This window comes from Heliangelus exortis, chromosome 3 (assembly GCF_036169615.1).
Source record: "Heliangelus exortis chromosome 3, bHelExo1.hap1, whole genome shotgun sequence".
NCBI classification, from domain to species: Eukaryota; Metazoa; Chordata; class Aves; order Apodiformes; family Trochilidae; genus Heliangelus; species Heliangelus exortis.
Window position 1 is genome coordinate 44,421,575 of NC_092424.1, and position 21,902 is coordinate 44,443,476.

The 21,902-nt window shown below is 41.7% G+C and overlaps 2 protein-coding genes across 12 annotated transcripts in view; one reads left to right on the plus strand and one right to left on the minus strand.

Moving 5' to 3' along the window:
- The window catches only part of RTN4 (reticulon 4), a 45,642-nt gene extending 36,229 nt beyond the window's left edge, over positions 1-9,413 (plus strand). For all 10 annotated transcript variants that reach the window (XM_071740407.1, XM_071740399.1, XM_071740401.1 and 7 more), the window contains 5 exons: positions 275-413; positions 5,757-5,826; positions 6,440-6,486; positions 7,710-7,768; positions 8,317-9,413. In XM_071740407.1, the coding sequence (XP_071596508.1) occupies positions 275-413; positions 5,757-5,826; positions 6,440-6,486; positions 7,710-7,768; positions 8,317-8,359 (358 nt within the window). In that variant the 3' untranslated portion in view covers positions 8,360-9,413. The remainder of the gene's footprint in view (positions 1-274; positions 414-5,756; positions 5,827-6,439; positions 6,487-7,709; positions 7,769-8,316) is intronic.
- EML6 (EMAP like 6) overlaps positions 9,220-21,902 on the minus strand; it is a 115,460-nt gene continuing 102,777 nt past the window's right edge. For both annotated transcript variants that reach the window (XM_071740397.1, XM_071740396.1), the window contains 9 exons: positions 20,938-21,095; positions 19,506-19,620; positions 18,143-18,331; positions 16,892-17,064; positions 16,170-16,332; positions 15,333-15,436; positions 14,012-14,165; positions 13,564-13,664; positions 9,220-12,299 (listed from right to left, as the gene is read on the minus strand). In XM_071740397.1, the coding sequence (XP_071596498.1) occupies positions 12,275-12,299; positions 13,564-13,664; positions 14,012-14,165; positions 15,333-15,436; positions 16,170-16,332; positions 16,892-17,064; positions 18,143-18,331; positions 19,506-19,620; positions 20,938-21,095 (1,182 nt within the window). In that variant the 3' untranslated portion in view covers positions 9,220-12,274. The remainder of the gene's footprint in view (positions 12,300-13,563; positions 13,665-14,011; positions 14,166-15,332; positions 15,437-16,169; positions 16,333-16,891; positions 17,065-18,142; positions 18,332-19,505; positions 19,621-20,937; positions 21,096-21,902) is intronic.

The window sequence follows — 21,902 nt, forward strand, 5'->3', positions numbered from 1 at the left end:
GACTTGGTAAATGCACTAGCACAGCAAAGCAGAGAGGAGAAAAAAAAGCATTTTCTTTGCTTCTAAGAGCTTGTGTAGTGTGTTTTTTAAGGTTCACTTTTATCTTCCAAGAATAACTTAGGATTATTTCTGTTTTATTTTTTTTAACGTTCCTCATACAGTGAGGTTTTTCTTTTTATAACATAAACAGAATGTTGATACAGAATGTATAGCCTGTTTGTAATGTTTAGCAGTAGCCTTACAGTAAATTTTCATAAGCTTTTGTTTCTTGCAGGGCTTACTTGGAGTCTGATGTAGCCGTGTCTGAAGAGCTTATTCAGAAATACAGTAATGTTGTGCTTGGTCATGTGAATGGCACAGTCAAAGAGCTGAGACGCCTTTTCCTGGTGGATGACTTAGTTGATTCTCTGAAGGTAAGTTTATTTCAGCTGTAGGTACTGCAGCCTCACCTAAAGAGCTTCCTTGCTGACCTGGCTTAGCAAAGTCCCCACTAGTCCTTGAATGAACAGTGGCATCTTTGGCTCAGTGAAAGTAAATAATGAGTTTTAGTTTGCTTGTTGGAAGTAACAAGCATTTTTTTTCCCCAAGAAGTGTAGCTTTCTACTAGCAATGCTAAGTTGAATACAGAATGATAGAGTGTGTTGCTTTATTTGTGCTTTATTTTTAAAGTATAATAAAAATGAATGTAAATCTGCAGTAAGCTCTGGCTGCATGCAGGTCAGCTGGCACTTAACAGAAGAAATCTTTTAAGAAAACAGGACACTGGGCATTCAGAATTTGTTGCTAACACATAGAAAAATCTGTGGTTTGGGCTAGACTGGCACAGTCTGGCTTTGTTTTGGTTTTCTGTTAGTTTCTGTGCTGAGACTGTTGAGTGGGTCGTGTCCAATTACAGGCCTTAAACAGCAGGAGTTCTTGTTTCCACCTTTTTGCTGCAAAAGTGAGGACCAAGTGATGCCTGCTTGGAAGGTGGGAAGGTGGATACCAGTTTCAGGCCCTGGATTTGGGTGTGGATAGCTGCTTCTTTTTGTGATGCACATGACTGAAATGGATTGTACAAGTTACCTAAAGTGTGCAATGCTATCTAGTGTGAATATGTTGAATATGCCCGAGTACTATTTAATGCAGTTTACTGAAGGTGGCAGAACAAAACTGACAGTGAAGAATAATAAGAAAAAAATTTAAAAAAGAAATACTTGGCTGAAAACCCTCCAGTTTTGGTCTGTGAGAATTACATTCCTTCCCACCAAGCTAATCGCCTTTATTCTTTTTTCAAATGGTTGTTTCCTTTACTGAATACAACACGTTGTCCATTTCTTTTTCAGTTTGCTTAATCTTCTTGAAATAAAGTTGCATTTATCCTCCAGTAAATCCCTTCCTTAGTGCTTTGTAAAGCCCTTTGAGTTGTGGTGGTGGTGGGGGAAGGGGTTTCTAGTGAAACACAGAGAACAATAGGAAGGCTGTAAAAGCCTTTGTTACATTTGTGGAATAGAAATGGGAAGCAGATCTAAGGATCTTACCCAGAGTTTCTGGGTCGAGTTTCTCATTGTACTCCAACTTAAACATAGAGTTTGTTCCAAAAAAGTTGCACCTGATGCCGTGCAAGTCTCCTGTAGCAAGAGTCCTTTCTCTCTGGAGAAAGGTTGTTACCTGGAGTCTGCTGCCTGTGGTAGAGATTTGTTTTCTCAGAAGGGAAAGAGGAGAAGGGGATATTTGCCCAGGGTCTTGTGTAAAAATCTTCCTGGTCCTGAAGGGTTGTGAAGTAAAAGTACTTTTATGAGGTGGCTGTACATTGTTGCCTTCTGGTGATTTTTCTGGACATGATTGATACAGCTGCAGTCATATTATGGCAAAATGGCTTAAATGAGGCTGTTACTGGCTGTGCCTTGCCAGTGTTTCCATCGCAGGGATTACATTGTGATGCCTAAATGCTTCCCAGCACCATCCGTGGTCTGTAAGAAGCTGTGTCTCACCCTCATGCTTAAGTGACGGGGTACTTAGGATACATCTCAGCAGCATCTCAAGGCCACAACCTTGACCGAAAAAATAGCTTTTAGATAACTGGAATAACATTTTTGATAACTTGGCATGCGAGGGAGGAAAGGGACATTTTCTTTGCTTATTGTGTTTTTTTAAGGGCATTGAGTTTCAGTGTTCAAAGAAAAGTTATTTTGCTTCAGTCATGTTTAAACAAGATCACAGAAAACTTTGCAGTCACAAGGTCACTTGTGTTTCTTTAATAATTAAGCCCTTTGTGGCATGTTCCTTCATCTAAGTTGTAAGAATTTTCCACACCATTTGTTAAGAGATCGTGATCCACTGCAGAAAAGGAAGGAGTGAACAGCCAATTGCTATTTCAGTTAACACTGTTTTAAAAGTAAGGCCTTTCAGAGGAATTGTGTTAAAAGTAGAATTAATTCTAGTCAGAATGTCTTCAAGGCACTCTAATCACTTTTAAAATACTATGGTATAGAGGAAAGACATGTTTATTCAGCTGAACTAATTCGTTTCCCCTCTCTTCTTCTGACATTTAAAATGTTTTATGTAGGTTAATTAGTCTAATTTATGGTAGTTGGGAGCAACCCTCATGTGAAACCAGGGAATGTCAGGACAGTTCACAAGCACAAATTACTGATTTTGAAGAGTTTGTGCTTAAGGAGAACATTAAGGTCCTGGGGTCTTATGTAATGTAACAACTCTGGTTTGAAAAAAAAAAATAATTAAAAAATCTTGGCTCATATAGTTTAAACATCTTCAGTGTAGGAAACAGCATATTTGTATATAATTAAAGTTACAGGGCTTTGGTGTGGAAAATGTCTCCAGGTCAGTTAATTGTGTATAATGGTTCTGGCTGTAAAACCTGTTTTGTTAAGAATTTTTTTTTCTCTTTTTATTAAACAATGCTTCAGTCATGGAAGTCTTAAGTAGGACTAAATATTTATGCAGCACAAGGCAAAGTTGCTCACAGCTCTTGAGGAGCAAGCCCTGAGGAGCCCTTGCCAGAGAGTTCTAGGAGAAACCACACATTGTCCTGACACCCCAGCTGTGCCCTGGTGGCTGCTCTGTTGTGACACTGGGACATGGTTGCTTTCAGTTCGTCCTTTCTCAGCTCATGTTTTGAGAAGCAGAGCTCTCTGCTCTATTTGAACTCTTTTATAGTCAAGAAGCTGATATATGGCCATTTTCAGATTTGCCATTAAGTTGGAAGATGCTTTGGGTACAGGGGAGTGCAGTGTGGCATTGATCCCTGTAATCCTAGGAATTTTGTTTGAACTGTCAGAAGTGTGAAGAGAAAAGGAGTCATGGATTGAGGGGTTCTGAGGTTTTTTGCTGAACTTAATTGCTTTGGCAGCCCCAGCTTTTGAAATAACTGTCCCTTGAAGTGGATTAAAAACTGCACATGCAGCACAGTTTGTTCTTAGACCCTGATACTGCTCTGGACAGACATTCGGAGAAGCAAAGCCTGTGTCAGTCAAATGTTAACTCCTGGATTTTGATCTTTCTTGGGCAATAAATTTCAGTGCTCACTGAATAGGGTTGGATGTCTCTGATAATTGCTGGACTTTGAGATTGATGTGTATCTGTTTCCCCTCTGCTTACATAAACTCAGATTTTCTGACTTGGTCATGGCAACGTTACTTGATGTTCACCTGACTGGGGTGGTGCTTAACTTTGGGAACGGTGTTCGTGCAGAGGAGATCTTGGGTAGCTGTCAAGGTGATGTGTGTGCTTGAAGACGGAATATTTAGTGTACTGAACGTGCAGCCAGCAACTGAATCTTCAGTCCCTGAGTGCTTGCAAACCTTGGGGCTTTCTGTAGGAAAAGTTGTTGGTGTTCCTCCCTTTGTCGGGGAGGGGGATGTACTGCTCACACACAGGCTTGCTCTGAAAGGAAAGTATTCGCTCCATTAAAATGTCTTGTGCAAAGAGGCTGGCAGCCAGCTCTCACCCTGGCATGGGGGAGAGCAGAACTGGGGCAAGGTTTGAATGAATCATGAGGGAGTTTAGAGAAATCTGCTTTATTTTTCTTGATAAATCTGCCAAAACCCTTCAGTGGAAATGCAGTTGATGGTAACGTCACAGCCTTGTCTGTGGGTTAACTCTGTGCCTCTGGTCCTGCTTGCATCACATCTAAAAAGGACTGACAGATAAAGAACAGCATCACTGGCTGTTCCTACTGCGTTTTGAGTGGGATCAGCTTTGAATGAAGCTCTTGAAGTAAACTTTATTTCATTAACAGGGCCATGCAATTAAACTTGGATTGTCATCACCTTATCTTAATCTGGCTGTTGATTTTGTTTGGTTCAGATATTTTGCATCTTAGGACAAGCTAAAAATGGATGTTGGGATACAGAACTGAGTGTAACCCAGCTGCAAACCAGGTGCTAGGGCACACCCACAGTCCTTTCATACGCTGCCTTTTTCTTTCCAGTGCTTTGTACTCATCTTTTCCCTGCGTTTCTCTCTTAATCTGAGAGGGTTGTTGACCTTGGGTTGTTGACTGTGCCCAGATTTTCTCTCCTTGATGCCAGCAAGAGCCTCCCCGCCGTGTTTGGCCCTTCAGTGTTTCACAGTGTCTTGCACAGAGAATACCCAGTTGATTAAAGGGCTGGGGGGGGTCTTACCTGTGTGCTCTGTATAATACAAAGCAAAATTTAGTGCTTAGCAAGAAACAAGCACTAGTAAATCCACTGTGTCTTGACATCCAGATCCTGGTTTCTGCTCAGTCCCCTTATGGGCTGTGCAACACAAGAAGAAATGGGCTGATTTTCCTAGGGGAGGAATCCTACACAGAAATAGAGCTGGCAGCCTTCAGCCCCTCCTGCCCTGGTATAGGTCAGAGGTGTGCCTGGGACACTCTCCACCTGGCAGAAAGCCGAGGGGCTTGGACTCGTGCAGAAGTTTATGTAGAGCTACTGAAGCAGAGCCAAACCTGTACAAGAGCAGTCGCTGGGGTGGTGGTGGGGTAGGAACAGTGCCTGGGTACCAGTAAGGGCTGGGATACAGAGCCAAAAATTACGGCAGTGGGAAGGTTTAGGTGTCTGTCAATAGAAGGATGTCTTCGCTTCTGAACTTTGTCTCTGATTGAGAGACAGCCTCCATTTTATGGAACTGTTGACTCCTCTCTTGCCTGAATTTTTTTATTAGCCAAAGCTGCTTTTTGGTTTTGTTTTAAGGAAAAGAAACCTACCTCACTCCTGCAATGCTTAGTGTAGTCCACAGGTCACTGAGACCTTTGCTTAGTTTGGTGCCACCATTTGTGCTCTGGTCCTGGAGTGGGTGTGCTCCTATGTTGGCTGCTGGGCTGCTGTGCAGACAAGTGTCCAGCCTGCTTGTTGTCTCGCTGTGCCACCGAGTGCCATGTCATGTGCCAGCCCTTGGACCTCTCACTTGCCTATCTTGCTCCGTCTCTGAAGGGTGGGAGGTAGGAACTGCTGTTGCCCATCATTATGAAACCCAGGACTGGAAGTGCTGTATAAATCAGGAGCAGCCATCGAGTACTGACAGCCTTGGTCACTGCTGACTTGGGCTGAATTCAGCCCCATGACCTACAGGCAAGAGGCCACATATCCTGTTACTAAATCCTTCAGCCATCTTGTAACTCATCTATAATTACATGAGACCTACAAAGGTGAAGTGGAGTTTGGGGCATTTTAGTTACATATATATGTTTAGAGAAGTTCTCTCACTGCTCTGACTACTGTGTTGTGGTAAGACAGACTCTGTGCTGACATGGTTGTTTTTTTCCTTTTCAGTTTGCAGTGTTGATGTGGGTATTCACTTATGTTGGTGCCTTGTTTAATGGTCTGACATTACTGATTCTGGGTAAGTGTTCTAAATTGTGTGAAATACCTGACATACAAAATAACCCTGGAAAAGTGCTGAACTCTGCTTGATACTGTGAGGCTGTTCCTGTGGTCTTGATGGTGTAGTGAGATGTTACAGTTGTGTGTCCTTTTTCTAGGGCAGGGATAATGCTGCAGATAATTTTCAGTTGTGCTGCTGAATTCCCTGAGATTGCTGGCTTTATGGACATTGTATCATTTAAACAGCATGTTGTGTTGTGCTTGTCTCTGCTGGGTTAGCTTTACGTTAATGTCATCACTGTACAAAACTGGCTCTGCAAGTAGTTTTGTTTCAGCTGTCAGAAACCAACTGAGGCTGCCTGAAACCTGAGCATCCTTTTTTAAGAATTTGCGTAACCCACAGTGAAAAAATGAATTGTGCCAGGCTTGCTGTTAATGAGGCCTGAAGAACAGCCCAGCTTCTCCTTAATAAAGGTTATCTAAATTACTGGCCAATGATCATTGCATGTGGCTTAGTTACTACTTTTTCTTGCTTTTAAAAAGAAATGTAAAGGTGTAGAAACTAGTCTTTGTTTTACCAGAGCACAATCCCTTTTTGTCAATATTTATACCTTTGATGTGCTCTTTTCCAGCTTTGATTTCACTCTTCAGTGTTCCTGTTATTTATGAGAGACATCAGGTGAGTGTTTCATATGATCCATTAAGTGCTTCATAAAATTAGCTCTATTTGAGAATAACCACAAGCAAATAAAGCCAGAATTCATTTCAATCTTCTGAAATATTTCTAGCATTTAAAAGATAGGCCTTTAACCAGGAGTCAGTCCCAGGGCCAAGAGAAGCAAATTAACTTTGAAGGCCAGATTGCGTGTGCTTTCCCCTTCTCTGCTTTGCTGGAAGTCTGGGAAGGTTTGCCCAGCAAAGAGTTCTCAGAACAGCCTGGTTAGCCTGGGGGCCTTCTGTCCTGGTCCAGATTTGGTGGAGACTAAAGCAGCAGTAAGCACAGTGTGTTAATCCTGATCTAAGTACTTATAAAACAATTTTTGAAGAAACCTCTTTGGAGCTGGCATTGAGGATTTGTGTCCTGAAGCCTTGTGGAATTTGTAGCTGTGGCAAAAACAGGAGATGGGAGATACTCAGCACACTCTGGTAATGTAAAAGGAGTTAAGAGGGGGGCAAAATAAAACTGATATGGTGAAGTTATAGCAGAGCTTGAGCAGGGTCTGTCTTTAGCAGGTCATAGCACAGGAGGAGGGAAGCCAGCTCTGGCTTAGCAGTTCCTTCTCCTCTTTCAAAAACAACATTGCACATGGTGGCCAGCAAGGGACTCGGGAAAGGAGAAAGAAAGACACTGAGCAGATGATGGAGCCTTATGGCCTCCTCTCCGAGCTTCTAGGGCAGAGCAAAGTGCTCGGCAGTGGAAAGAAGTCGTGTAGCCCCGAGAAAAGATGACAGACAATTTGTGTGGTTTAACCCAGGCTCCTCAATCCTCTTGAGGAGCTGCAGGCTGCTCCCTGAAGGCGTAAGCTGTTTAACAGCCCAGCCCACCTAAGCCGCTTTGCTGCTTCGCGATGCCCGGAGGAGACAGAGGCGCTGAGGGCCTGTGGGGTGCACCCTCCTGTTGGGGTGGCCTTGAGAAGAGGCGTGGGGAAACGCAGGGGAGCATGGAGAAGCCTTGGATGAAGTGATCTGGTTACTTACCTGCTATTCCTGGAAGCAAATGCTCGCTCAGGCCACGACTGAAGCCGTGGGAGCTCTGGCATCGACCCAGGAAATAAGAGCTGAGCCCCTTTTCTCCCATCAGCAGCTTTGGGCGTAACATCTGGGTGCGCTGTGACTGCCTGCCAGGCGGCAGTGCCCTCGGTGTCAGGGCTGCTCTGTAAAGGCTGTCATCTTCTCTTGCAGGCCCAAATTGACCATTACCTGGGACTCGTGAACAAGAACGTCACAGATGCGATGGCCAAGTGAGTGAGATTCTTGTTGTTTCACTTTCTAAATAATGTTTACAGTTATTGCTGTGTGCTGTATGTGCTGCTCCTGTGTGTAACAGCTGCTGCAGATGCACTGCTCTGGGTGGGGTGGGGGCAGGGGTAGGGAGGCCAGGTCCTTTGAATTTGGAATGGCTGTGAAATTGGCTTCTTTCTTGCTGATGCTGTTGCTGTGTAATATTACAGGAATATATTTTAGGGACAGGGTCTAGTGGTGAACTTGGCAGTGTTCTGGGTTAACAGTTGGTATTTTCCAACCAAAAGTATTATGTGATCCTAGATTATTATATTAAAAGTATATTAATATATAATATTTCTAATGGTAATCAGCATATCTGAAGCCTGAGGAGGCTCTCAGCCACTGCTGAGAGGGGTGAATGAAGAAGCATTTAGCAGTTTTATTGGTTTCTGAGTGCAATAGTTTTGCATTGCCCTGATAATTAAGACTATATTTACACCTACTGGCTTTTGTTCCTCACTCAAATTTGTTCCTCACTCTTTTTCCTCTCCCCTTCCTCTTGTAGGATCCAAGCAAAGATCCCTGGGTTGAAGCGCAAAACTGAGTAAAAAGCCCGAAGCAACTTACTGATAGGAAGTTCATCTTTTAAGGGGAAAAAAAAATAAAATACTCATTTGGATTTACATGGGGAGGGTCAGGGAATAGCAAACCCCTTGACATTGCAGTGCAATTTCACAGATCTTTATTTTTTAGCAACGCAGTGTTTGAGGAAAAAAATAACTGTTTTGACTGCCATGTGTTTCATCATCTTAAGTATTGTAAGCTGCTATGTATGGATCTAAAACTAATCATCTTTCTTTATCCTGTGTGCAGCACTGGCTAATAAAAAGATTTGAGCAAGCTGTACATTTTGCTTCATCAGAGGTAGTCCCTGCTGTGTTCCAGAAGAGGTAGTGCAGGTGGAGCAGAGGATAACACTTCCCAGTTTGTGCACTGTGTATGGTCTGTGTAGATTGATGCAGATTTTCTAAAATGAGATGTTTTAGAAGAATATACCATTTTAGCAAGTTTTGAAAAATCTTGCCTTTTTGGTATGAGTATAGCTGTATTGTGATTTTATTGTTTTATCAATTGCCAATATATATATATATATATATATGTGTTTCACAAAGCTTAGATCTTTCAGCTGCTCCACAGTGCTTCATACTTCAGAGAATTGACTGAGTTCTTGGACTTAGCTCCATAGCACACAAGCTTGAAAAACTAAATCGTCTCCAAACACTAGTATCTGTTTCAAAAAAAAAAAATACAAAAGAGAAATGAACAAAGGAACTTCTGTGTATATTAAAAGAAAATGACAGCATACACTTTGTTGCACAAACATACAGTAGCTGATTTTGAGCAAATACTTCTACAGTCTCTCAAACTCTGATAATCTGTGGACTGAATATCTAATGCTGCAAATGTTGTTTGGAAACTTAAACATTGTTATGCAAGAAATGATAAATGAAAATTTATACACTTGCAGTTAAAGCTGTACTGAACTAAGTCTGTGGAATGCATTGTGAAATGTAAAAAACAAAATCCCAAACCAACAAAAAAGCAAAAAAAGAACAAAACAACCCCCCCCAAGTATCAATAAAGCTTATAGACATAAAATAATACTGCTATTTTCTTTTCTTGAGGCAAGTTTAATATATTTATGTTTATTTTGTTTAAGTTCATTGTGATTAAGTAGCCATTGTTGTACATGGTGGTGGAAATAGTCTGTCAGACGTATAGCAATGTGAGTAGGTGGATTTTTCATTATAACTTTTCTTTCCATATGTGCAGTGTGAAGCAGTTTGTTCAGTTCCAGTTCCAGAGTTGCTGTCCCAGTGGCCGCGTTGCCTGGTGGTGCTCAGTTTGGTGCATGGGTCTCTTAGCAGAGTTTTGCCTGCACTGAGGAGGCCTCAAAGCTTAAACTCCGATGGTCCCTGTTGTTCCCCTGCCCGCTGCACCAGAGGGGGCTGCTTCAGTGTTCTGTGTATTGAAAATTGTGACAGGTGAGAGTTTAGATTCTGCTACACCAAGTGAAGATCCTTGGTTTCTTTTAGTTTTGAAACAGTGATGTATGATGCCAAATCCTAGTTTGAAAGAAATCGTAGACTGAGTTCTAATAATCTTTTCAGATCAACTGGTTGAATCTGATTTAAGAGCTGGACACTGAAAACTTGTATCTAAATTTATTTGAGACACAGAGGTTAAATTAATGGCATCTTGACCGTTGAAAAATAAATTCATGCACTAATATTTTACTTTACAGTATAGTACATCATTACTTCTGAACATTTTATACACAAAGCCAAACCATATAAACATACAAATTTTAAGTGTTCTGACAGACACTATTGCTTTAGGATATTTTTTCACATCACCATTTATTAATTCATTCTGCCACACAACTGGTTTTATTTGGGATACAATCAATGTGAAAGGAAGGCAAACAATTAGTACAACATAGGCAAAGAAGGTGCTTGCTGACATTACTACCTAACATGATTACGTTATTTGATCAAGAAAGTTTCTTTAAAAAAAAGAAGACTGCATAGGGACTCTTATTGTGTATCTGACAAACTGATCTTCTGTATAGTAATATAAGGCATTAATAAATTCAGTTTTAAAAAAGGTGATTCTTTGAGGTTGCTGAAGCACTTTTGTGTCTGTTAAGTGTACATTGATCCACTCCTTTAACTGGATATTCCTTGCATCCAACAGCTACCTTTTAATGCAGTGGGCATAAGAAGTGCAGGCAGTTTCCACAGTTCAAAATTGTATTATTTTGCTGAACTGGGATTAAAGCACTAGTTAATGTTTCTTTTCAAAGACTAAATGTAGGTTTAAATGGTTTATTTTGGCCTTCTTCTCTTTTGATTAACAAACAAACAGTCTTTTAAAAGAAAGGTAATTCCAAAATACAGATGTTGTTCCATGCCAGATAGCTCAAAAATAATTTGCTTTTACACTGCCCACAGTTTTATTGGAAACACTTGAACTTACTTTTCTTTTTCCAATTCCACTGTCCCTGTAGTTCTTGGGTTTGAGAGAATCTTTGTTAACAAAAGTTGTAACAGCTTTACTTGTCTTTTGTGAGCATCTGCTTGTGGTCTCCATGTCTGCCTGGAGGCAGCTCTCATCTCCTGCCCCATGATCACACAACCTGGTCACAGCCGAGGGGCTGCATGGGGTGCAAGAGAGAAGCAGTGATGGGGAGAGGAGTCCAGCATGAGCAAAGATTACACTTTTCTCCAGGATAGGTACATTTTATGATACTGTAGTTCATTTATTTTCTGTTCCTAAGCAGCTTGGGACTAGCTGCCCTCTGGAGGGTACATGCAGTCCTTGCTGGTGTTGTACCAGGTTTTCCTAGAGATTGCTTTGGATGTCTTCAGGAAGCGCCTCCAGAATGGGAAGAATGGGAAATTGTGATTTTTAGAGGATTCCAAACCACTTCTCAACTAACTCCAGTTACATGGCCGCTGCCTGTGGCAATAGTTACGTATAAGCACACTTTCCCACAAAGAGGGAGGGTGCAGGAATACTTGGGGAATAACATCCTCAATGTTTTATGTTAAAACATCTTTAATCAAGTCTCTCCATACTCTTCCTCTACTCACTGTTTGAGTACAGCTTCAGATTCTGGCTGCAGTCAAGTTACCAGTTGTGAACAGCTTACCAAGAGGTGTAATGCCATCAGCACTTTGTCCTTGTAACAGCACGTAGCTTCTTGCTCTTGGAAACATTTTGGAATTCACTTGTGAAGATATTAAAAAAAACCAAAGCAGAAAACAGGGATTAATATAAGTATACAGCTGGAAAAGGTGTTGATGGTTAGCCCTCCTCTCTGCGAAAGTTGTAGCACCGTATGTTGAAAGCAATTGGTGGGAGGCAAGACTGTAGCCCATACTACTGGGAAATTATTCAAAGGCACTTCATGAATAGAAAAATTTGCCAAATACATATATTTAAGAAATAGGATGGACTTAAAAAAATGATAGCTCCTTCGATTAGTGAAAGCTGAAGTGTGAACCCCAGCACGCTCATTCAATCTTGCAGTTTTGTGCAGTGCACCAAATGTGACTTTTTAGTAGGTGTAGTTAAACCCCACCAATTTTCTTGAACAAATGTTCAAGCCATTGATTTTGAAATAATGCAGATTAAAGGGCCCAGCATTTTCTCAGTGTGCTCCCATTTCAGACAGGGTTTGAATAACACAGTATTAGGCAAAAGCAGCTTTGTGAGGGAACTGTTCCTCACCTACCCAGGTTACCAAACTTCCCTTTCAAACTTCAGCTTCCTTCTCAAGGATATTGGTCTTTGCAACACAAGATTACATTCATGTTCAGTAAATTCATAAGTGTAAGCTGAAAATGTGTAATCCATGCAGCACTGTATGGAAATTACATCGTAGAGGCATTCATGGCTGTCCAGTCCAGGGCAGTCACTTGGTGGTGGCAGTTAACAGCAGCAGGAACAGTCTCCTCTCAAAGGCATCGCCACACAAACACGCTGTAAAGGATTGACAGAGGGCACAGTTAGCTTCCTGAGTGACTCAGGGGACAGCCCTCAGCATGCTGTACTGACAGAGACTGCGTCAGGTACGTGTATGGCTATAAAAGCAGGATTGCCAGCAAGATATTGGGCAAAGCAATGTTAAGCCCTGGAGTTACTCAACAAGTACTGCTCAAATGCATTTTCTTTTCTCAGGAGTTACAGCAGGCTAACTACACAGTAGGCCTCAAGGTTGGAAATGCTGTTATTCTACTCTGTATACTTACACTATGAATCCAGAAATCCTCATAACTGTATTGTCAAAATTAAGGCAACTGCTAAGCTTTTCTGAGCTGATGTAACTCCTAGCCTGCAGGGTGAGCATAGCTGAATGCTGTCTTTGTTCCTATGCAGCCGCTGTTCACCAGTTTATCTGCAAATGCAGTGCAGGGTGTTGAACAAATGGCAGGTTCCAGCAGCATGGATGCTGCAGGCTTGCTGAGGGGAGCCTGGTGTCATGAAACATTGATTAATGCTGTTCTACCTTTGGAGAGGACCCGCAGTCTCATTCACTGACAAAAATGAGTCAATCTTGCAGTCTCTGACTTGCATTTTTCCTGCCGAGAAGGCAGTTATAAATTTCTGGTTCTTATATGCAGTTATATGCAGCTTTTCCTGAGTTGCTCCTGTGAGAATCTCTACCCTTTTGTTTCCTATCTTGTTGCTTTTCAGTGAGCTCATTTTGCATTTTGCTGTTCAAAAAGTCTCTTGTATTTAACCAGGGTTTTTTTCTCACCTTTTCTGCTACCTGTTTAAGATCATTTGTGTGCGTGTGCGCCACACACATACACGCTGGTTTGTTTTTGTCTTTTTTTAGGGGGGAGGGGAAAAAAAGTCTCAAAAACTACCCAACATAAACAACACCTTTCAAGAAGGCTCCTGTTATTAGAAATGTCTTTCTAAATCTGTCTATCCTTCTACCCAGCTGGAATTCCTGTCCTACCCTTTGCTGGGCAGGAGCTATTCAGTTATTTTTGTGTGATTGACACCTCCACCAGCTGTCTGTGCCTGAGTTAAAGTGTTCTTCAGCTACACAAGTGGTTCCTGTGCCAGCAGCTGGGGCTCCTTCAGCTGCTTCTTGGCACCCAAAGTCTGAGGCTGTCACTGGCCTATGCAGCAACAGGGATGGTGTGCCTTCTCCCAGGAAGGAATTTGGGTTTGGCATATGTACACGCACAATTTTTGGTAATGGTAAAAAAATAATTAAAATCAAACAAGTTACCTGCAGTCATCTCCTCCTGTACTTATAACATACTTGTCATCATGAGAAAAGCGTATGTTGGTGACATGTGCAGAGTGCCCAAAATACCTCTTGTGTTTGGCCTAATGAATAAGAACAGAAGTTCAGGAGTTAGGACAGTGGTGTGGCATTGCAGAATGAAAAGCTGTCTTGAGAGTGTGGACAAAAACACATCACCTGTGCCTGTAGTGTCCTCAAGACCACAGTAATCCCAGCTCAGCACCCAATTCTGTGTCTTGTGTCCTCCCTGGCTGCTGGATGGCAGCTGCCCTGTCACCTGCTCCCCTGGGGACAACTTGCCCCCAAACTTCTGTAGCCAGTGCTGGCTGGGAGCAGCCTGGAGATGACCTATTGGGCCACCCCATGGGGATGCCTGAAAATTGTATGCTAGGGGAGAGGCAAGCTGTTGAAACTAAAATAAAATACTTACAAATTTTTCTGTGCATGGGAAATCAAACAGTTTCACCAGACCAAAGTCATCTCCTGTGACTATATTTAGGCCAGCATGGGTCACACACGCACAGTTGACATCTGCTTTATCTGCATTTCGTGGCCAAATTCCAATGACTTCGTCTCCAAGAATGCTGTTCCAAAACCAAGTTAGAAAGAAGAGCATTAGACCATAGAACGTGCCCACTGCTGCTCTGTTCCACAGCATGAGGAGGCAACACAGCCCAGTAATAAAAAATTGCCACCTTTAAAATAATCTTTCCCTCTAAATCTTTGCAGTGAATGCAGTCCAGTCACAGAGAACATCACAAGCATACATCTTTTTGTGTGACACAAACCATCTCTATCCACAAATCCTCAGGTTAATCTCCTGTAAAACCACACACACCATTCTGTACAAGCAGCTTGTGCAGCAGTAGTCTCCTCCTCTCCTTATGGGTATGTGTGTCCCCTCTCTTAGCCATAAGCTCTTGAATGAGGGAATGCTTGTTTGAGAGAATATGCTTGAAGAGTAGTTCTTAAAATAGCTGTTCTTCCCTTAGTTTAAGTTCCTTTATAATCATTATTATTTTTCTGCAGATTAACTGTCAGCTGTGTCTGCCCCACTCCCACAATCTGTCAAGAGTCCTTGGAAATGGGTAATTTGGGGCAGATTTTGATGCTTGCTTGACAGTGGAGTGAGAAGAGTAGGAGGATTCCCACTTACCTTCTCCTGAAAACCTGCCTGTGTTACCACCCGCTCTTGCTGCCAGATTTGCCTGTGGTCTGGTCCACTTGATACAGTTAAGAGCACAGCCAGAGTTTTGTAATTGTGTTGCGAGGGTCCTATATAAACCCACATCAGTAAGTATGTTTTAATGAGACCCTAACTCCTTCCTTAATCCAATCAGCCCATGTTTCCATGCCTGTTGTGCTGCTTGTGTTTGCTGATGTGGCATAAGGTAGGGCTTACATCATGGCAATAGAAGTGAAGCTTTAAGTGGTAGAAAGCCCTGTGGGGAGCCATGGGCCTTGCTGTTGGGAAACCTGAATAAATCTCAACAAACCACTGAGGTGTTGCTAGGAAAGCCCTTGGTATTACTACAGTAATAATTACTACAGACACCAACCAGCTACAAATGTGTGTAAAAACTGTGTAAGGTAAGAGTTTTGGGGGAGAGGAGTATGTGGGCTTTCTCTCATAGCTTTGCCAAACCCTAGGGACATTCCAAGTGTTTGGTTTATGCAATTTGGTCTTATGATCTGATCCTTGTTCTGTATCACACCTGTCCCAGGTAGAACTTTGTTCTTTAGTTTTTTACCTTGTCCATGTGGCCCACGTGATCTTCTCTATTAATGCAGGATCTGTTATTTGCTTTCCTAGTGGTACCTCATGAACTTGACGCTTATAAGCACCTGTTGATACCTTGAAGTAGGACAGGAAAAAGCTAGTAACTTAGAAAACAATAAAATTATGTATTTATGGCTAAGATATCCAGCAGTAATATTCTCAACAGGTTTTATTGGGAAATAAACATTTAGAATAAAATTCTTTTTTTCCTAATTAGCTAGAATTCATTATATGCAACATGAAATAATAACAATGTTACAGGATGAGAACTGAATAGGTGTTCATATACATAATGCATAGCTGATCGATTGCCTTTTACTTACATACTCTGGCTTACCCAACCCAATTTTACTAAATCAGAAGGAAACCTCACATATTAATTCAGCTATAATGTGCATCCTACCCTAGGAAAAGGGAGGAGGAGGAGAATTGTTTCTATATAGCTTTAATCCACCATTTCTTTCTCAGCATTGTACCCATTCCCTTGATGTGAGAGACCACTTTGCCTTTAGCACCCCAATAACCTTGGTAAGGAACTGAGCCACGTTCCTGTGGTCAGAGATGCAGAACCCAGTGGGAAGATCCCAGTACTCAGAAAGAGAGGACTTTAAATAGAGCTCTCTGAACATCCCAGAGGCAGTCTGAGTTATCCAGCTCAACTCAGAGGACTTAGGGTCCTCTTGAAGTTCACTGAGGTTCAGAACAACTTTGGAAAGCCTCCCTCAACCTCTCCTACCTCCATCTTGTTCCTATGTCTGATAACAGACAAATCACAATAAATACAAACATGGGTTTACCCGACACATACCTGAATGTACCTGCTGTCTGCAGAAAAATCCATCTGTATGACAAAACTGGGAATGTCTTTGCAGTAGCCTATTCGGTTTAGGGTTGTACCTTGAGTGAGGTCGTAAAAATCTACAGTATGTTCTTGTGAACCCACTGCCAAAAACCTGTTATCTGGGCTGATCCTAGATATTAAAACATGGCATAGGGATATAAGTTACTGGGTTTGTGCCACTTTTTTTTTTTTCTGCTCATGTTAACACAAAAAACCCCTGATTTTCTTTTACTGAAAAACAAGAAAAACCTTTGATTGAGTGGAAGACTGAATCCCAACCAAACCTTGAGGCACAAGAGATGAGGAAGATGGAGGATATTGTATGTTGTTAATTGGTGTTAATATTGCGCCTGTGTAAAGCACACAGCACATGTGCCAATTAATCCCTGGTGAAAAAGCAACAGGAACTGCAATTTTAGAATGTGCTATATTAATTCCCATAATCACAACCCCACAGTGTAGAAGTTACAAGCTGTATTTAAGTGGATAAAACTGAATTAATCACGGGAAAAAAGCATGTGGTATATGAGATATGTAAGCTTTAGGTATATGTAAAGCCACCAGTCAACCAGTAAATGTAACTCATTATTTCATGCAGAGTTCAACAAATACGGAGTTACAAAAATTTTGGAAATCAACTTGGAACTCGAGGGACTTTTTCTTAAGTAAAAGCTGAATTTCTGACCTACCTGATATCCTGAATTGCGGACTTCCTGTCGCGCTTTTTGCCCCAAACCTTAAGGCTGTTTACAAGCAGAATAACAAACTCTCCGTTCTTCATGCCGATTGCAACCATTTCCCCATCAGGGCTGTATGCAGCACATCTTGCTGGGTGACCCAGATTCACTTTGTTCAGCAGTTTCTGTAAGAACAAAAGCAAGAGGCTCATAACCTCCCCTGGAGAAAATTACCAAGCTAGTGGAAAGCTTTCAAATGCAAAGTACACAAGTCACTTATTAAAAACAAATCGTCGGTACCTGCCTCCAATTATAAGTTTGAAATTTCACATTTAAAATCACATCCCACCAGGCATATGTTGCAAAACAGACTTCAAAATATAGATGCAATTCAGATTGAAGCTTTATGTTTGCTCTATCCTGTTGCAGGGTGACCAAGTTTTACATCACAACAGAATACTATTTAGCAGAAAAAGCTGAAAAATCAATTTCTTGTTATGTTTGAAAGGGAATTTTGCCAACTTCTACAATGTCTGATCAGGGTAGGATTTTTTCCCCATTTCATTTGCTATGGGAAAACATACTAGAACGCTCTTGCATTTTCACTTACCTGATTGAATTTAAAATAGACTTATTTCCCATTGTAAAAGTTATCCCTGTTAGCTCAGGTAAGCTTTTTGAAAAGGTTTGTGTAGGCTAGAATAAGCAGAAACCTGTTATTTAAAAAAAAGGTTTTATTATTTCAAAAAATGGTCGCTATTACATAATTTGACTTGGAAAAAACCAAACATCCTGACCTACCCATACACAACATGATCAGTTCTAAAGAAGGGCTCTAGAAAGCAGCAGCCATGTTGCCAGTAAGGCAGGCTTACTGTCAGGGGCTGCTTATTAGTGGCAGGACAATCTGTGTCACCCAGTCTCTCAGCATGGAATTAAAATGCTTCCTTAATCCACTCCAGCCTCTGAGATCAAAATAAGCAATGCACAATAAAAGGCATGCCATCATCATGAGAGTTTTTAAATAACGCATTTCTCTGAAAATTGCTGGCTTTTGGAGAGAACAGAACAGTACCTCACTGAGGACTTAACTTTTCACATGTCCACATAGCAGGAATAAAAAGATCTGTACCAAAGCAGAAGAGAAATGCTGCTCTCTTCACACGGCTCAAAGGTACCCATGTAGCTGGCACATGGTAGAGTTGGAAAAGTGTATGGTTGGATAATTTTTAATTATATACTTTTCAATTTTCTAATACTCACTTTGTCAGACAGGTCCCAGATTCTGGCTGTTCCATCATTGCTTGCAGAGATGAATATGTCTTTTGAGGGGTGAGTTGCTAAGCCCCAGATTTCCCCTTCCATGTGACAGTCAATCAACAAGTTTGAAGCAGCATTTTTTTCTCCTACTTCAAGGATTTCTCCATCTTTTGTTCCCACTAAAATTTTCCCCTGTTTGAAGCCAGAAAAAAAAAAAAAAAAAAAAAAAAAAAAGAACAAGAGATGAGTTGTCAGTATAACAGACTAAATATATCAATAACAGTGAATACCAATGTATTGCAGAAATCCCTGGTAACTCATCCTGATTTATACTGCTGTTCATGTAGCACCTTAAAAACAGCAGAATACAACACAGACACTTTCACATCTTGAGGTCAAATATAATGTTCTGATGTTACTGTGGATTTCCACTTGCCATTCAGCATTTCAATACAGATCAAAGTGTTTACATAGAGGTTGGCAAAGCATGATTCTTCTACCTCTGAGGTAAATAAATATAACCTTTAGGCAACAATAAAAAAAAATATTTTTTTAGGCTCAGTTAGGCTATTTAAGAGCACCTTGCATCTCCTGTAGCCATTCCATCAGAGTCTACACTGCAAGAGCTCTCTTGGCCAATACTTGGAGAAAGAATAAATAGAGGGTTTGGAATTGGTTAGTGGCTACTTGATTAGAAACATAACACAACATTCCTCAGCATGATTGCTATCAGAGCACACATCAAATTGCTGAGACTGTATTTATGACTTAAGAGACCATTTCAAAAAATGTGAGGCTGATCAGATACCTGTCCTATGAAGTCCTGCATCATCACACCCTCCTTTCACAAAAACAAGTCCAATTAGATGTGTGCAAGAGTGATTTTAGCATCTCAAATGACTCAGTCATTTCTATTGTTTTTCTCTTTACCAAAACGTAAAGTTGATCAGCAGTTCTCAGTGCCATCTTGTTCTACTTGTGAGTTTTAAACAAAATCCAAACAAACTAGGATATATTCTGCCTAGCTGAAGCTGCCAAGCTGTGCCTACATTTTGGGGAAGCAAACCTTCCAAAGCAGTTATCTAAGTTCATTTTGTCATTCAACAAGAAAGGCAAGGTCCTGCCTGGTGAAATACATTCCTACACTTAGCATTGCCCTTTACAGTCCTCTAAATACAGTCCTCATGGAATTTAAACCCAACACTGAGCTCGAGAGAACAGGTAAGAAAATATCACTCTATAGGCAAACAAAACTTCCCACAACTTTACAGAAGTCTCTTCCCTATGTCTCCCATCCACCCTCCACCACAAGCAACATGCAGTGCTGTGTGCCAAAGTGTAACATTTGCCATGTCAGGTCACTCACTTTCCCTCTGCAGACGGAGCGCACGCACTCGATGAGCTGTCCTGTCTCAAGCTGAAACGCTCTGCACCGCTTCATCTCCTGATCCCACAGCTTCACAGCTCCCCCTTCTTTAGTGCTGAAAAGAATGTGCTTGTTACCCACTTGCCTCTTTCTGCATAGGCTACAACAAATCCCATATGTAAACCTCACCAGTATTTTTCTCATTTAATAATAGGACATACATTGAGTCATCTACTTTCTGTAAAGACATCTCCCTCTTGTACAACAGAGAGTAAATAACAAAAATGTAAATGCCATCACACCCTGTGTGAAACAGTATCGTGCCTAATTTGTGAAAAACAAGTTGCTTTCTTATCACCTAAACTCATATCTCTCTCACCAAGTTAAGTTTGGCAAATACATTTCTTCGAGTAAAAAGAATCATAGAATCATAGAATTGGCTGGGTTGGAAGGGACCTCAGAGGTCATCAAGTCCAACCCTTGATCCACTACCGCTGCAGTTACCAGACCATGGCACTGAGTGCCACATCCAGTCTCTTTTTAAATATCTCCAGGGATGGAGAATCCACTACTTCCTGGGGCAGCCCATTCCAATGCTTGATCACCCTCTCAGTGAAGAAATTCTTTCTAATGTCCAACCTAAACCTCCCCCGGCACAACTTGAGACCGTGCCCTCTTGTCTTGCTGAGAGTTGCCTGGGAAAAGAGACCAACCCCCCCCTGGCTACACCCTCCTTTCAGGGAGTTGTAGAGAGTGATGAGGTCTCTGAGCCGCCTCTTCTTCAGGCTGAACACCCCCAGCTCCCTCAGTCTCTCCTCATAGGATCTGTGCTCGAGTCCCTTCACCAGCCTTGTTGCCCTCCTTTGGACCTGCTCCAGGACCTCAATCTCTTTCCTGAACTGAGGGGCCCAGAACTGGACACAGGACTCGAGGTGTGGCCTCACCAGCACTGAGTACAGGGGCAGAATCCCTTCCTCGGACCTGCTGGCCATGCTGTTCCTGATACAGGCCAGGATGCCATTGGCCTTCTTGGCTACCTGGGCACACTGAACTTTTAAATGACAGTTTCCACTGGGAGAAGTTGTTTGTAGTCTGACAGAATTAAAAAATTAAGAAAAAACTCACTTATGCCAGGCTGGCGGGAGCTCAAGCAACAAGGAGCTCATGCAGACGTTCATATCAATTGCTAATTTGAGGTTCTGTATGTCCCCTGCACGTGATGCATGTCACTGTGACCCAAGAGTGTCCCACTTACCAGTCCCTTACTTATTAAGACCCCTGGGCATGTTATGTAAAAACTGGATTGGAACTGCTGCACTACAGAGCATTTCTCTTTGGGAACCACTGTGTATGTCTAGGGTACTGGATAAACAAAAGATACCATATAAAAGAGACAAAATTTGTGCCACTTGAGGAAAATGCTGTGCCTTACGGTCTCTCCTTCCCTCCCGTAACAATGAGTCCATCTCGGAGAGTTGTGTACATTGTGAACACCGGCCCTGTGTGAGCTTTTGCCACGAGTCTGATCAGAAAATGATCCTTCCAGACGTAGACATCTCCATTTATGGCACCAGTAAATGTAAGGTTATTCTGAAACAAATAGCAATGGTCTCTGATATATTAAATACCTCAGCATTTTTGTTCAGCTAGAATTAAAATTCTTTTAGCTACTGAATTTCCTGAGAAAAGTCAATTATGCCATGAATGTAGGAATTAAAACCATCTGCATCAGGAGAATGAGTTCAATGACTGCACCCTGATGGTGTTTCTTTGAGATGTTATAAATATCTATGTGGGGCACATTTACCTCACCTTGGGACCTTTCATGCACATATTTATTTTGCTCTGCACATGCTCCTGCCACAAGATGGATGGCTGCTACAGCTGCTGAATTCTAAGTGACATTCCTTTCTTCTTTGAGGATTTGCCAGTGAGAATCCCAGCACAGGTGGCTGGCAAGCAGGGTCTTCGAGATGTTGAAAATGAAGTGTATAAACTTTAATGCAGAACTAACTCAACCTGATACCTACTTCAGGCACCACAGCAATGGTGTAATTTCTCATAAAAGCTATTAATCCTGACACACGGAGCAAACTGCTCAAAGGTCTGGAAGCCCCTTAGGAATGAGAAAAACCAGTGAGTACTCTCCATTGCAAACACTCTTCTGGGTTCTGCTCTGTTAAATGGAAAAGCTTGCCTAAAGAACTAAAGACAATCTGACCTCAAAGTTCACTGATTCTGGAATAACAGCTAACAGGAAAAATGGTGAGTCAACTCTTTTGATAGGGGTTCCAAGGGAAGTCCCACATTCTGCAACAAACAGCAATGGGGTCTGTTGAAGAAGCTGGGGGATAGAGGCCTCAGAATGACTTTGCACCATTTTGTAGACACAAATTT